Here is a 17,706-nt window from a genome sequence, read left to right as displayed (position 1 = left end):
TCCATTCTGGCTCCATTCTGACTCCATTCTGGCTCCATTCTGGCTCCATTCTGACTCCATTCTGGCTCCATTCTGACTCCATTCTGACTCCATTCTGACTCCATTCTGACTCCATTCTGGCTCCATTCTGACTCCATTCTGACTCCATTCTGGCTCCATTCTGGCTCCATTCTGACTCCATTCTGGCTCCATTCTGACTCCATTCTGACTCCATTCTGGCTCCATTCTGACTCCATTCTGGCTCCATTCTGACTCCATTCTGACTCCATTCTGACTCCATTCTGACTCCATTTTGTCCTCTGAAAACCCTTTTGTTGTGTTGTTACCTTGTCCACAGGTTAATTACTACCACAATTAAAGACAGACAGATTTCAAACACTACATCTTTATATTTCTTAATTAACTTAATCTCTCAGGTCCACTGTTGTTTTACTATATACAGTAAGTGTAGATATTTACTCTAGAAATGTATTATGTTTTTATCTTTCTCACTTTTATTTGATGTATGTGAAGCACTTAGTTCTGCTTTTGATGTATGACATGTGCTTCATAAATAAAGTTTGATTTGATTACTGTTTAAATCGTCTCAGCTTTCATTTGTTAGACACAGTTCAGATCAAGTCGGCGTCTACAGTTTTATGCATACGTTTATAACTTGTTATATTGAAGTCATTTTCTTGGCAGACATTTTAATGAGCGTCTAGTTTATCATATGTCACTTTTGATTACTCACAGAAGAATGAAAATCTAATTGATCTTTTCAGATGTGAAATAAACAGCTCATTCTGAACATGGTGTTTATTATGAGGGAAAACAATTTATTAACTCTGGCAGGTTTTCCATTCGGACTGTTTTCCTCCTGTTGATGTTTATTCATCATGACATCATGACCTCTAAACATGGATGATGAAATCCCTGGGTGAATCTCAAAAGTATTTCCACGATTCTTCACCTACTCACTCCTCACCTACATCTAAAGTTATATTTCTTATAAGTGTATTTGCAATCACATTTTTTAGTAAATACAAGGAATCAATGAAGGAGTTTTAAAATACCCCTAGGCCTGGTGCAGAGTGTTTCCCACTCCAGGTGGATAATTGGCCACTGGGCCGAGACGGCTAACACACACACACACACACACACACACACACACACACACACACACACACACACACACACACACACACACACACACACACACACACACACACACACACACACAAACAGAGGCATGCAAGCACGCATGCACATACACCTCCGCACACACATGCTCGAACGTGCCCACACACACACACACACACACACAAAGAGGCATGCATGCACAGACACACACTCACACTCACACATATAGAAACACACACACAAACACACACTTCTACGATATACATATACTGTGTGTCTGTGTGTGTGTGTGTACATGTTTTTCACAAAGCCACTATGAGACAGTTTGCCACAGAGCAGCACTTAGCCACGCCAAATATGTAGGGCATCCAGACAGCTTAAATACCATCATCACTGTTAATGATTTAACTATTCTTTTTTTAAAAGCTGTCTTCTTTCCCCTTGGAGTACAGATCCTACTGTACCTTAGCATTTGTGTACAGCGAGGGAAGTGTGTTTCAAGTTCCAGTGGGAAATCAGATACGTAAAGGTTTTGTACAATATTTTGTGTCGTATTTTTATATCCTAATAGCAGAACATTGTTGATATTCAAACCCTTTGGTGTTGCTTTGAAGAGGAAGAACTAATGCTGTATATCCCTGTCAAATATTTAAGTTGGTTTCCTTTTAGAAATGAGTCAAATCCCAAATGATCTTGATGCTTCAGTTGGAAATGTTGGCTTGAGGAGAAACCACTCTAAAGTGAGAGAGAGTGATACTTCATTTTCCAGCACATTGGCTGGTCATGGCTCGAAGTTTATAACAATAACCAAAACTGTTTTGTTCTACAATGACTTCCACTCGCTAACATCACCACACTAGTCCACACAGCACTTCTAAAAAATGTTCTTTCTGCACTGGAAACACTGCACCGCTTTCCCTGTCTCTGAAAATGCTCTCCGTCATCCCTAAGCTCTTCCAGCTTATGCATAATGCTTAGGTTGCGTTTACAAGGTGGTTACCACACTTTCGGTTCTAGTTTACAGACTGTTATGAATTTTATGAATAATGACTAAATGATGTATACATTTAACGTAGAACTATAACTAACAGAATTCTACCCTGTCACTGTATGATTGTATGAAATTTATTAGAATCATAAATTTAAATCTGATGTGTGTAGTTTTAGTCAGAACTAGAACAAGGACTATTTGTTCCTTTTTAGTATGAAAGCAGGGTGCAAGTGTGAGACAATGTATGAGATAAGAGGAGCTATCGACAGACAAGCTGTACTACTGTGTTCCTTTCAGGACATTCTGTCCCCACCCAGGGAGGGGAGAGACCTTGGGCTTGTAGTAGATTGTATAACAGTTGGCAGACAATGTATGAGAATGAGAAGACTTGTGAATTGTCATTGTTTCTGAGAGGAGAAGGGACATTTATGACGAAATGTGAGGTATATAGACCAATGTACAGGAAATGATAAGCAGAGCTCTCGTAAATAAACCTGCTGACTAAGTAGACTGGCCTCTGTCTGTTTCATTTTAATAAGAACCTTACAATTTCTTAGTAACAGACAGAGTATTTTAATTGAATTGGTTAATGAACATGAGAACCAAATTCTCTTAACACAGACAAAACGTACTTCTGGGGTTTTCAGCGATTTTCCACTCAAGTGCAGCTACTCAAGACCTTTGTTCATTGCTCCCTAAAATTACCTATATAGGTTCTGTGGAATACAATATACAGCCTAAAACACTTTCAGACCTAATAGGGAACACATTCCAAGAGTGTTCTGTTCTTCATTTGAATGATCTTATTCCAACTCCATTTGTAAAACATAACTCCTCTAGAAATGTCTTAAAGTGAGCAAGAGTATCCTGGATGAGTTTTTTCTACCTAGTTCCTATAGTTCCTGTTGTTCCTATTGTATTACATATCATGGAAGCAAGTCTGGAACATCAGTAGTGCACAAGTTTGCCAAGAAAAAATAACAATTAGATGCCCGTATGGGTCTAAAATGGTTATAAGTTACCCAATTTAACATGACATTTCAGACATAGCATCCCTATAGCCAAAGTGTGTGTGTCTTGATTAACATGTGATCCAAATAGCCTGGATGACATGCTTTCTGGAGACACACAAACGCACTACTCCTCCCACTTGTGTAATTATAAAAAACCTTTGAGGTTTACATTGGGAGATTGACAAGGCTCAATGTCCTCTCGTTGCATCATCCCTTCTATGTGTGATGGCTGAGTCAGTCTCAGACCACTTTTTCTAGGAGGTGACTTTGGTTTTTTCGTATTCCTCAATAGCTTTTGCTGAAGCAGCAGCTATTCTTCCTGGGGTCCACACAAAAACCTAAAACATGACAAGTAACACAACACTGATACACTGATAGACAAGAACTGTCACACATATTAAAATACAACAATATACACACAATACAACTAAAGAATAATGTGTGTATAAATTGTGTGTGTTATGTGATAGAATGTGTTTGTGAGTCATTTCACAGTCCCTATTGTGCCATGAGATGTTGTTTCATACATTTTTTAAAGGTAATTTTTCTTTTTGCCTGAGTAATTGGAGATGGAAGGGAGTTCCATGTGATCATGGCTCTGTATATAACTGTGGGTTACCGTGAATTCCTTTTGGACTTGGGGACTGTGAAGAGTCCCCTGGTGGCATGTCTTGTGGGGTATGTATGGGTGTCTGAGCAGTATGTTATTTGATTACGCAGACAATCTGGAATTTCATCACAGTAATATTTCTCATAAAACCTAGCAGAAGCAGTTAATATTTTGTTCACATGATGTTAGTTCTGCATGTGCAGTCAAGTACAAGGCATGCTGCTCTGTTTTGAGACAGCTGCATCTTTGCTAGGTCTTTCTTTTCTGCACTTGACCATATTAACAGACAGTAATTAAGATGGGACAAGGCCAGAGCCTGAACAACTAGCACAGTTACACTAGTACAGCTCCCCATCTTCACAACAACTTTGTCTATATGACTTGACCATGATAATTGCCTATCCAATGTTATTACGTAGTTCAGCTTCCTCAACTTGCTCAATGGTCACACCCTTAATGGCCACACCCTTAATGGCCACACCCTTAATGGTCACACCCTTAATAGTCACACCCTTAATGGTCACACCCTTAACTCCAGTTGAAGTTTAGGTCCTAGAGAATGTTTTGAACCAAATACAACGCTTTTAGCGTTTGGTGTATTTTTAGAACAGTTTATTATTAATCATCCGTTCTGATACTGACTGTAACTTCTTATTTAGAATGTTAGTGAGCTCACTGGCTTTGGGTACTGACATGTAGAGTGAGGAATCCTCAACATTCATAGTCATTCTAGCTTCATGTAAGACCAGTGGCAAATCATTTGCAAAAATACAGAAGAGTAACATCCCAAGGCAGATGCCCTGAGGGACAACGCACGGTACATATCTGATGTTAGAGAAGCTTCCATTGAATAACACTTTCTGGGTTTTAATGAATAAATAACTCACCAACCATGTGATGGCAGGTGATGTAAAGCCATAGCAAGTGAGTTTGTTCAATAACAATTTAGGATCAGTAACATCAAAGGCTGCACTGAAATCTAACAATACAGCTCCAACTATCATCTTATTATGCATTTATTTTAGCCAATCATCAGTCATGTGAATCAGTTGAGTGTCCTTCTCTAAATGCATGCTGAAAGTCAGTAGTGAACTTGTTTTCTGAAAAATAGCATTTTATTTGGTCAAACACAATGCTTTCCATCAGTTCACTAAGAACAGGGAGCAAGCTTATTGGGAGGCTGTTAGAGCCAGCAAAGACTGCTTTACTATTTTTAGGCTGTGGAATTACGTTTGCTTCCCTTCACGCCTGTTGACACACCCTCCTTTTTGCTTTGGTTAAAAGTATAGCAAATAGGAGTGACAATACAGTCTTCTAACATTCTCAATAGTTTCCCATCAAGATTGTCTATACCTGGTGGTTTGTCAATGTTGATGGATAACAGTAGTTTTTCCACCTCTCCCATACTAACTTGACTGAATTCAAAACAATCCTTCTCTTTAATTACTAGATCTTTAATACAAAAAATATGATGGTTCACTGTTCCATGTCGTAATTTCACTTCGGAGTTTTTCCACTTTGCTAGTGAAATAGTCATTGAGCCTGACTTGTTTGCCACCGCTTTTGTGTCAATTAGCTGAACCATACAATTTTTCAATTGATCATCAATCCAGGGGGCTCTAACAGTTCTGGGTGCATGCTTGTCAACAATTAGTATGAACAATTTTACAAATACTTCCAGTGCTGCATCTGGATTCACTTCCTCATACACATCAGACCAACATATACATGTATGTTTTACATCTTCAACAAAAGAGTCCTGAGAAAACATTTTGTATGATCTATTTTACAGTAAATTACTGTAGGCCTAACCTTTGGCACTTTGGCTCTCCTTGTTATTGCCACAATGTTATGGGAACTGATATTGCTTTGGAGCAAAGCATTAGTGAAGATATAATCAATACAAGTGAATGTCACAGTTCCAACATTATTGGTATGCCCTCTAGTTGGTTGAGGGATAACCTGGGTCACATTACAGGCATTAGTCAAAGTTATAAGCTTCCTATTGAGAGGACAGCTAGTTGCTAACCAGTCAATGTTCAGGTCACCCAGAAAATAGACCTCTCTTAACACCACACACATTATCAAGCATTGCGAACATATTATCCAAATACTGTCTGTTAGCACTTTTTGGCCTATAGCAGCATCCAAAAAGACGAGGCAGGTGAACTTGCAAACACAAGAATTTAACCAAATTTGACATGATCCTCTCAAAGCTTTACAGGAATATGCCTCTGAACATATACAGCAAAACCTCACCCATAGGTATTTCTGTCTTTTCTGTATCAAAGTAATTATGTAAATGAGGCCAGGATATGAATGTTATCCATATTGTTTTTATGAACCTTATTTATAAGGCTACATATATTGATATGGGCTATTGATAGCCGTTTCCTGGGTACTGTAGCTTATCGGAGAAAGACATAATATGAAGAAAAAAAATCCTACATACAAATAGAAACATTGTTTGGCTAATAGAGTCAATCAATCTGGCACTTGTGAGTGTCAGTTGGTGTATGTGTGTGTGATGTGGGGCTGAAGCTACTGACCCAGAAGCTTGTCTCTCTCCTCCCAGACTTTCGGGAGGGAGGGTGGATAATGAACTGTGAAACAGCAACAAACAGCAGGGATTTAAACAGCCACAAGCCTCAGAGTATCCGCGGTCCCAGCCACAAGCCTCAGAGTATCCGCGGTCCCAGCCACAAGCCTCAGAGTATCCGCGGTCCCAGCCACAAGCCTCAGAGTATCCGCGGTCCCAGCCACAAGCCTCAGAGTATCCGCGGTCCCAGCCACAAGCCTCAGAGTATCCGCGGTCCCAGCCACAAGCCTCAGAGTATCCGCGGTCCCAGCCACAAGCCTCAGAGTATCCGCGGTCCCAGCCACAAGCCTCAGAGTATCCGCGGTCCCAGCCACAAGCCTCAGAGTGTCCGCGGTCCCAGCCACAAGCCTCAGAGTATCCGCGGTCCCAGCCACAAGCCTCAGAGTATCCGCGGTCCCAGCCACAAGCCTCAGAGTATCCGCGGTCCCAGCCACAAGCCTCAGAGTATCCGCGGTCCCAGCCACAAGCCTCAGAGTATCCGCGGTCCCAGCCACAAGCCTCAGAGTATCCGCGGTCCCAGCCACAAGCCTCAGAGTATCCGCGGTCCCAGCCACAAGCCTCAGAGTATCCGCGGTCCCAGCCACAAGCCTCAGAGTATCCGCGGTCCCAGCCACAAGCCTCAGAGTATCCGCGGTCCCAGCCACAAGCCTCAGAGTATCCGCGGTCCCAGCCACAAGCCTCAGAGTATCCGCGGTCCCAGCCACAAGCCTCAGAGTATCCGCGGTCCCAGCCACAAGCCTCAGAGTATCCGCGGTCCCAGCCACAAGCCTCAGAGTATCCGCGGTCCCAGCCACAAGCCTCAGAGTATCCGCGGTCCCAGCCACAAGCCTCAGAGTATCCGCGGTCCCAGCCACAAGCCTCAGAGTATCCGCGGTCCCAGCCACAAGCCTCAGAGTATCCGCGGTCCCAGCCACAAGCCTCAGAGTATCCGCGGTCCCAGCCACAAGCCTCAGAGTATCCGCGGTCCCAGCCACAAGCCTCAGAGTATCCGCGGTCCCAGCCACAAGCCTCAGAGTATCCGCGGTCCCGGCCACAAGCCTCAGAGTATCCGCGGTCCCAGCCACAAGCCTCAGAGTATCCGCGGTCCCAGCCACAAGCCTCAGAGTATCCGCGGTCCCGGCCACAAGCCTCAGAGTATCCGCGGTCCCAGCCACAAGCCTCAGAGTATCCGCGGTCCCGGCCACAAGCCTCAGAGTATCCGCGGTCCCAGCCACAAGCCTCAGAGTATCCGCGGTCCCAGCCACAAGCCTCAGAGTATCCGCGGTCCCAGCCACAAGCCTCAGAGTATCCGCGGTCCCAGCCACAAGCCTCAGAGTATCCGCGGTCCCAGCCACAAGCCTCAGAGTATCCGCGGTCCCGGCCACAAGCCTCAGAGTATCCGCGGTCCCAGCCACAAGCCTCAGAGTATCCGCGGTCCCAGCCACAAGCCTCAGAGTATCCGCGGTCCCAGCCACAAGCCTCAGAGTATCCGCGGTCCCAGCCACAAGCCTCAGAGTATCCGCGGTCCCAGCCACAAGCCTCAGAGTGTCCGCGGTCCCAGCCACAAGCCTCAGAGTGTCCGCGGTCCCAGCCACAAGCCTCAGAGTGTCCGCGGTCCCAGCCACAAGCCTCAGAGTATCCGCGGTCCCAGCCACAAGCCTCAGAGTATCCGCGGTCCCAGCCACAAGCCTCAGAGTATCCGCGGTCCCAGCCACAAGCCTCAGAGTATCCGCGGTCCCAGCCACAAGCCTCAGAGTGTCCGCGGTCCCAGCCACAAGCCTCAGAGTATCCGCGGTCCCAGCCACAAGCCTCAGAGGGTCCGCGGTCCCAGCCACAAGCCTCAGAGTATCCGCGGTCCCAGCCACAAGCCTCAGAATGGCCGCGGTCCCAGCCACAAGCCTCAGAGTGTCCGCGGTCCCAGCCACAAGCCTCAGAGTGTCCGCGGTCCCAGCCACAAGCCTCAGAGTATCCGCGGTCCCAGCCACAAGCCTCAGAGTATCCGCGGTCCCAGCCACAAGGGCTAACAGCTTAATGGGCTGTGTTCCAACTGTCAAGGAAACCTGGCTAGCTAGATAGCTAGCAGCTATCCCAGGACAGATAGTAGCGGTCCTTGCAACTGAGGCTAACCACGTCGAGGGATCCAAATTAAACAGGCAGGCGAGTAAATAAACTTTGTAAAGGAGAAACTTTCAAAACAACAAACCGAGCTCTCTCTCGTTCCACATGAGAGGCTTGTTGGGAATTCTAGGTTGTTCATGTTTGGAAATGCTGGATTTAAAGGATGAAGTGAACCACAACTATATTTTTAAGTAATTAATCAAAGGGGGAAGACAGAAATATACTCTCTGTTTGTTCTCTTGGTACCACCCCCAGGCAATCAGTCCTTAGCAGTAACTTTCCAGACCACCATAGCTGAGTTACAACCGGCGACCCTTAACCTCAGGAGAGTTTACCTAAGAGGCTAAGTTCTACCTATGGACACATGGAATTTAACCGTACCCAACAGGCTCTGTACGGAAGCAACCCCTAGCCCCTAGCCCTTCCTCCTAGCTCAACCCTTCCCCCTAACCCCTAGATCTTAGCCTCTAGCCCTCCCCCTAGCCCTTCCTCCTAGCTCTTAGCCCCTAGCCCTTCCCCTCTAGGCCCAAGCCCCATTTTGTTTTTTGCCCTAACACTACACAGTTGATTAAGATTATCAAAGCTTGATGATTAGTTGATTATTTGAATCAACTTTGTAGTGCTAGGGCAAAAACCTCCTAGTCCTTCCCCCCTCCTCTTAGCCCTTCCTCCTCAGCCCTATCCCCTTCCCCCCTAGAACCTAACCCCCATCCCCAGTGTGGGGGAAGTGGCTATGGACTGAGTCAGTCTCAGCGGTGTGGGGGAAGGGGCTATGGACTGAGTCAGTCTCAGCGGTGTGGGGGAAGTGGCTATGGACTGAGTCAGTCTCAGCGGTGTGGGGGAAGGGGCTATGGACTGAGTCAGTCTCAGCGGTGTGGGGTAAGTGGCTATGGACTGAGTCTCTGTGGTGTGGGGGAAAGGGCTATGGACTGAGTCTCAGCGGTGTGGGGGAAAGGGCTATGGACTGAGTCAGTCTCAGCGGTGTGGGGGGAAGGGCTATGGACTGAGTCTCAGCAGTGTGGGGGAAAGGGCTATGGACTGAGTCAGTCTCAGCGGTGTGGGGGAAGGGGCTATGGACTGAGTCTTAGCGGTGTGGGGGAAAGGGCTATGGACTGAGTCTCAGCGGTGTGGGGGAAGGGGCTATGGACTGAGTCTAAGCGGTGTGGGGGAAGGGGCTATGGACTGAGTCTCAGCGGTGTGGGGGAAAGGGCTATGGACTGAGTCTCAGCGGTGTGGGGGAAGGGGCTATGGACTGAGTCTAAGCGGTGTGGGGGAAGGGGCTATGGACTGAGTCTAAGCGGTGTGGGGGAAGGGGCTATGGACTGAGTCTCAGCGGTGTGGGGGGAGGGGCTATGGACAGAGTGTTCCAATTCTGCTGATCTCCCTTCTCTTATCCCCTTCCATTGGTTGTTCCCACATTATGACTCACACTGGGCTCTGGTACAGACACATACAACGTTCCAGGGACTATGGACTGAGTGTTCCTATTCTGCTTATCTCCCTTCTCTTATCCCCTTCCATTGGTTGTTCCCACATTATGACTCACACTGGGCTCTGGTACAGACACATACAACGTTCCAGGGACTATGGACTGAGTGTTCCTATTCTGCTTATCTCCCTTCTCTTATCCCCCTCCATTGGTTGTTCCCACATCATGACTCACACTGGGCTCTGGTACAGACACATACAACGTTCCAGGGACTATGGACTGAGTGTTCCTATTCTGCTTATCTCCCTTCTCTTATCCCCCTCCATTGGTTGTTCCCACATCATGACTCACACTGGGCTCTGGTACAGACACATACAACATTCCAGGGACTATGGACTGAGTGTTCCTATTCTGCTTATCTCCCTTCTCTTATCCCCCTCCATTGGTTGTTCCCACATCATGACTCACACTGGGCTCTGGTACAAACACATACAACAGCAGCTAGCAGAAGCAGCAGAAATTCTGGAACCCGTTAGAGCAAGTCCAGATCGATTCAAACAGCAGCTTCTCTCATTACTCTCTCAGTAGGGGTGCGTAAAGCATTACAGTATTACACACACAGTAGCCTAACTCTAGCACTGATAAGGCTGGCAAAGGTTCTGTCTGTTAACCCATTTGTTCCCCAAAAAAATCCCTGACATGTCACTATGCAAATTCATATGCCATTAGTAACCATAACATATAATCCATATCATTTTTTATATACAGTACCAGTCAAAAGTTTGGACACACCTAATCATTCAAGGGTTTTTCTTTATTGTACATTGTAGAAAAATAGTGAAGACATCAAAACTATGAAATAACACATATGGAATCATGTAGTAACCAGAAAAGTGTGAAACAAATCAAAATATATTTTATATTTGAGATTCTTCAAATTAGCCACCATTTGCCTTGATGGCAGCTTTGCAGACTCTTGGCATTCTCTCAACCATCTTCACCTGGAATGCTTTTCCAACTGTCTTGAAGGAGTAGTTGGCTGCTTTTCCTTCACTCTGCAGTCCAACTTAGTCCAAACCATCTCAATTGGGTTGAGGTCGGGTGATTGTGGAGGCCAGGTCATCTGAGGCAGCACTCCATCACTCTCCTTCTTGGTCAAATAGCCCTTACACAGCCTGAAGGTGCATTGGCTAATTATCCTGTTGAAAAACAAATGATAGACCCACTAAGCACAAACCAGATGGGATGGCGTATCACTGCAGAATGCTGTGGTAGCAATGCTGGTTAAGTGTGCCTTGAATTCTAAATAAATCACAGAGAGTGTCACCAGCAAAGCACCCCCACACCATCACACCTCCTCCTCCATGCTTCATGGTTGGAACCACTCATGCGGAGATCATCTCTTCACCTACTCTGCGTCTCACAAAGACACGGCAGTTAGAACCAAAAATCTCAAATTTGGACTCATCAGACCAAAGGACAGATTTCCACCGGTCTAATGTCCATTGCTCATGTTTCTTGGCCCAAGCAAATCTCTTCTTATTATTGGTGTCCTTTAGTAGTGGTTTCTTTGCAACAATTCAACCATTAAGTCCTGATTCATGCAGTCTCCTCTGAACAGTAGATGTGTCTGTTACTAGAACTCTGTGAAGCATTTATTTGGGCTGCAATCTGAGGTGCAGTTAACTCTAATGAACTTATCCTAACTCTGAGTCTTTCTTTCAAGTGGCGGTCCTCATAAGAGCCAGTTTCATCACAGCGCTTGATGGTTTTGGCGACTGCACTTGAAGAAACTTTTAAAGTTCTTGAAATTTTCCAGATTGACTGACCTCTATGTCTTAAAGTATCTTCTGTATACAATGTAGAAAATAGTAAGAATAAAGAAAAACCCTTGAATGAGTAGGTGTCCAAACTTCTGACTGGTACTGTATATACTGTACGACTCAAATACAGTTTTGGCAGAAAGTATTCATATCCCTGGACTTATTCCACATTTACAGCATAAATTCAAAAAGTATTAAATAGATGTTTTTTCGCAACCATTTACCGACAATACCTCATAATGACAAAGTCAACTGAGTTGGGACACATGTATCTTTGTAATGACTGGGTGTATTGATTATTTTATTTATTTAACCTTTATTTAACTAGACAAGTCAGTTAAGAACAAATTCTTATTTACAATGACGGCCTAAGAACAGTGGGTTAACTGCCTTGTTCAGGGGCAGAATGTCAGATTTTTACCATGTGAGCTCTGGGATTCGAATTAGCAACCTTTCGGTTACTGGCCCCAACGCTCTAACTGCTAGGCTACCTGTCGCCCCTTTGGATGATGCACCATCCATAGTGTAATTAATAACTTCACCATGCTCAAAGGGATATTCCATGTCTGCTCTTTATATTTACCAATAGGGGCCCTTCTTTGCGAGGCATTGGAAAATCTCCCTGGTCTTTGTGGTTGAATCTGTGTTTGAAATTCACTGCTCGACCAATGGATCGTATAGATAACTGTATGTGTGGGGTACAGAGGTGAGGTAGTCATTCAAACATCATGTTAAACACTATTATTGCACACAGAGTGAGTCCATGCAACTTATTGAGCAATGTTCTACTCCTGCACTTATTCAGGCCTTAACAAAAGGGTTGAATACCTATTTACTCAAGACATTTCAGCTTTTCATTTTTATTATTTATTTCAAATATCTAAAAACATAATTCCACTTTAACATTATGGGGGAGTGTGTGTAGGCCAGTGACATAAAATCTCAATTTAATCAATTATAAATTCCGCCTGTAACACAAGAAAATGTGGAAAAAGCCAAGGTGTGTGAATACTTTCAGAAGGCATAGTATACAGTTGAAGTCGGAAGTTTACATACACCTTCGCCAAATACATTTAAACTCAGTTTTTCACAATTCCTGACATTTAATCAGAGTAAAAATTCCCTGTTTTAGGTCAGTTAGGATCACCACTTTATGTTTAGAATGTGAAATGTGAGAATATTAGTAGAGAGAATTATTTATTTCAGCTTTTATTTCTTTCATCACATTCCCAGTGGGTCAGAGGTTTACATACACTCAATTAGTATTTGGTAGCATTGCCTTTAAAATGTTTTACTTTGGTCAAACGTTTCAGGTAGTCTTCCACAAGCTTCCTACAATAGGTTGGGTGAAATTTGGCCCATTCCTCCTGACAGAGCTGGTGTAACTGAGTCAGGTTTATAGGCCTCCTTGCTCACACACACTTTTTCAGTTCTGCCCACAAATTTTCTACAGGATTGAGGTCAGGGCTTTGTGATGGCCACTCTAATACCTTGACTTTGTTGTCCTGAAGCCATTTTGACACAACTTTGGAAGTATGCTTCGGGTCATTGTCCATTTGGAAGACCCATTTGCGACCAAGCTTTAACTTCCTGACTGATGTCTTGAGATGTTGCTTCAATATATCCACATCATTTTCCTGCCTTATGATGCCATCTATTTTGTGAAGTTTTTTTTGAGAGTTTATCTGTATTTTTCGTAGCTGTCTACATACCACCACAGACCGATGCTGGCACTAAGACCACACTCAATGAGCTGTATACCACCATAAGCAAACAGGAAAACGCTCATCCAAAGGCGGCGCTCCTAGTGGCCGGGGACTTTAATGAAGGGAAACAAATCAGTTTTACCTAATTTCTATCAGCATGTTAAATGTGCAACCAGAGGGGAAACAATTCTAGGCCACCTTTACTCCAAACACAGAGATGCGTACAGAGCTCTCCCTCGCCCTCCTTTGGCAAATCTTACCATAATATTGTCCTCCTGATTACTGCTTACAAGCAACAATTAAAGCAGGAAGAAACAGTGACCCAGTCTATAAAAAAGTGGTCAGAGGAAGCAGATGCTAAACTACAGGACTGTTTTGCTAGTACAGACTGGAATATGTTCCAGGATTCTTCTGATGGCATTGAGTAGTACACCACATCAGTCACTGGCTTTATCAATAAGTGCATCGAGGATGTCGTCCCCACAGTGACTGCACGTACGTACCCCAACCAGAAGCCATGGATTACAGGCAACATTCGCATTGAGTTTAAGGGTAGAGCTGCAACTTTCAAGGAGCGGGACTCTAACCCGGAAGCTTATAAGTTTATGCCCTCCGACGAACCATCAAACAGGCAAAGCCTCAATATAGGACTAAGATCGAATCGTACTACACCGAATCCGACACTCGTCGGATGTGGCAGGGCTTGCAAACTATTACAGATTACAAAGGGAAGAACAGCCGAGAGCTGCACAGTGACACAAGCCTACCAGACAAGCTAATTAACTTCTATGCCCGATTCGAGGCAAATAACACTGAAACATGCATGAGTACATCAGCTGTTCCGGACAACTGTGTGATCACGCTCTCCACAGCCGATGCGAGTAAAACCTTTAAACAGGTCAACATTCACAAGGCCGCAGGGCCAAACGGATTACCAGAACGTGTACTCCAAGCATAAGCTGACCAACTGACAAGTGTTTTCACTGACATTTTCAACCTCTCCCTGTCTGAGTCTGTAATACCTACATGTTTCAAGCAGACCACCATAGCCCCTGTGCACAAGAACACTAAGGTAACCTGCCTAAATGACTACTGACCCGCAGGACTCAGGTATGTAGCCATGAAATGCTTTGAAAGGCTGCTCATGGCTCACATCAACACCATTATCCCAGAAACCCTAGACCCACTCCAATTTGCAAACCTCACCAACAGATCCACAGATGATGCAATGTCCATTGCACTCCACATTGGCCTTTCCCACCTGGACAAAAGGAACACCTATGTGAGAATGCTATTCATTGACTACAGCTCAGCGTTCAACAACATAGTGCCCTCAAAGCTCATCACTCAGCTAAGGACTCTGGGACTAAACACCTCCCTCTGCAACTGGATCCTGGACATCCTGACGGGCCGCCCCCATGTGGTAAGGGTAGGTAACAACACATGTGCCGCGCTGATCCTCAACACGGGGGCCCCTCAGGGATGCGTGCATAGTCCCCTCCTGAACTCCCTCTTCACTCATGACTGCACGGCCAAGCACGACTCCAACACCATCATTAAGTTTGCTGATGACACAACAATGGTAAGCCGGATCACCGACAACGATGAGACAGCCTATAGGGAGGAGGTCAGAGACCTGACCGTATGGTGCTAGGACAGCAACCTCTCCCTCAACATGATCAAGACAAAGGAGATGATCATGGGCTACAGGAAAAGGAGGACCGAGCACACCCCCATTCTCATCGACGGGGCTGTAGTGGAGCAGGTTGTGAGCTTCAAGTTCCTTGGCGTCCACATCACCAACAATCTAACATGGTCCTAGCACACCAAGACAGTCATGAAGAGGGCACAACAAAACCTATTCCCCCTCAGGAGACTGAAAAGATTTGGCATGGGTCCTCAGATCATCAAAAGGTTTTACAGCTCCACCATCGAGAGCATCCTGACGGGTTGCATCAATTGACTGGTATGGCAACTGCTCGGCCTCCGACCGCAAGGCACTACAGAGGGTAGTGCGCACGGCCCAGTACATCACCGGGGACAAGCGTCCTGCCTTTCAGGACTTCTATACCAGGCAGTGTCAGAGGAAGGCCCTAAAAATTGTCAAAGACTCCAGCCACCCTAGTCATAGACTGTTCTCTCTGCTACCGCATGGCAAGCAGTACCGGAGTGCCAAGTCTAAGTCCAAGAGGCTTCAAAACAGCTTCTACCCCCAATCCATGACTCCTGAACAGGTAATCAAATTGCTACCCAGACTTTTGCATGGCCCCCCCCCCCCCACCCCTTCTACACTGCTGCTACTCTCTGTTATTATCTATGTATAGTCACTTTAATAACTCTACATACATGTACATATTACCTGAATTACCTCAACACCGGTACCCCCTGTATATAGCCCTGGCATTGTTATTTACCGCTGCTCTTTAATTATTTGTTATTCTAATCTCTTACTTTTTTTTTTGTATTTTCTTAAAACGGCATTGTTAGTTAAGGGCTTGTAAGTAAGCATTTCACTGTAAGGTCTACATCTGTTGTATTTGGCGTATATGACAAATAACATTTGATTTGATTTGATTTTGCCAACTGACAGTCACAAAAGAAAATGAGCCTGGCTCTTTTACACCCTCTAACGAATGGTAACCATAAATGCAGAGGTTGCGCACAGTGCAACAATATGATTAAGTGTGAGTATTTTTGCCACCACCATGTAAGAAAACAGTTCCAAATAAATAACATTATTACGTGCTCCACCACCCATGTTATCTACATTATTAAATGTCCATGTGCGCTGTGTTATGTAGGTAAAACCTCTCGTTCTCTCAAGCAGAGAATAAGTAAACATAAAAGTTAAATTAGGAGAAACAACATGGATTATCTAGTAGCAGTACATTTGAATGACGTAAAACATTACATTTCTACCTTTAGATATATGTGGCATAGAGAAAGTCAAGATCTCAGACAGGGGAGAAGATATAAATAATACTCTGAGCAAAAGAGAATGTTTGGGGATTTTCACCTTCCAGACATTATTCCCAAAAGGTCTTAATGATGAGCTGCCTATGCATGTTAAGTTGTAAATGTGAACATGAATAAATGCTACCACTTCAGATTACTCTGGCGTTTGATCTTGCTCTGTACCCAATGATTTATTAAAACTTACTTGGTAGGTCGATGTTCTCATTGTGGTTTTACAGACATGTTTAATCCGTTTTATGTACACACTTTATTAGAATACTTATGAAATGTACATTGTTACATTTGGTAACACTTGCTTATTTTCCCTCAACTGCAACCCCATCACATGCATTGAACAGAAGTGGGTTGAGCAGTGTCTCATTAGGGTGCAAATTAAAAACACTCACAAACGCTCTGACGAAGGCCTTAAGGCCGACGTGTAAAGCTTAATAAAGAGCAGTGGTACTAGCAAGATCAGTGTGGGATTTCTTCTTTTGTCTCATCTTATTCAACTGTTACCATACACCTGCAAAAAAGTGCAAGTGCCTTTTGAATTTTTACTACAACACATAGAAAATTACCATTTCCCCATATGTAGATTTTGGGGCGGTGCTGGAGAATATGAATATGAAGTAGAACATTTAGAATGTCCCTTTAAGTGAAACAATAGGTAGTTGAGTTAAGAAACATTTCCTAGCTTCGTGAAAAAATAGAGAGGGAGTTACCATAGACAACACGGTGTCAGAGTCAGGTAGAAATAGAGAGGGAGTTACCATAGACAACACTGTGTCAGAGTCAGGTAGAAATAGAGAGGGAGTTACCATAGACAACACGGTGTCAGAGTCAGGTAGAAATAGAGAGGGAGTTACCCTAGACAACATGGTGTCAGAGTCAGGTAGAAATAGAGAGGGAGTTACCATAGACAACACTGTGTCAGAGTCAGGTAGAAATAGAGAGGGAGTTACCATAGACAACACGGTGTCAGAGTCAGGTAGAAATAGAGAGGGAGTTACCATAGACAACACTGTGTCAGAGTCAGGTAGAAATAGAGAGGGAGTTACCATAGACAACATGGTGTCAGAGTCAGGTAGAAATAGAGAGGGTGTTACCATAGACAACACTGTGTCAGAGTCAGGTAGAAATAGAGAGGGTGTTACCATAGACAACACGGTGTCAGAGTCAGGTAGAAATAGAGTGTGAGAGGAGGAAAGAGGATGGGAGAGGGGGAAGATAGAGTGGTTGATTCTCTGAATTTGTCCTACCCTGTTCTCTCTCTCTCTCTCTCTCTCTCTCTCTCTCTCTCTCCCTCTCTCTCTCTCTCTCTCTCTCTCTCTCTCTCTCTCTCTCTCTCTCTCTCTCTC

General features: G+C 44.5%; 1 protein-coding gene across 1 annotated transcript; it reads left to right on the top strand.

The window, feature by feature from the left end:
* The first annotated feature begins 6,334 nt into the window (after nt 1-6,334).
* Nucleotides 6,335-8,338, top strand: LOC129860582 (adhesive plaque matrix protein-like). The gene has a single exon (XM_055931160.1). It carries the CDS (start codon nt 6,335-6,337, stop codon nt 8,336-8,338), a length of 2,004 nt encoding a protein of 667 aa, XP_055787135.1.
* The last annotated feature ends 9,368 nt before the right edge of the window (nt 8,339-17,706 follow it).

The sequence above is a fragment of the Salvelinus fontinalis genome, chromosome 1, assembly GCF_029448725.1.
Source record: "Salvelinus fontinalis isolate EN_2023a chromosome 1, ASM2944872v1, whole genome shotgun sequence".
NCBI classification, from domain to species: Eukaryota; Metazoa; Chordata; class Actinopteri; order Salmoniformes; family Salmonidae; genus Salvelinus; species Salvelinus fontinalis.
Note: the sequence above shows the minus strand (reverse complement) of the source record. Positions and strands in the feature narration are given on the sequence as shown.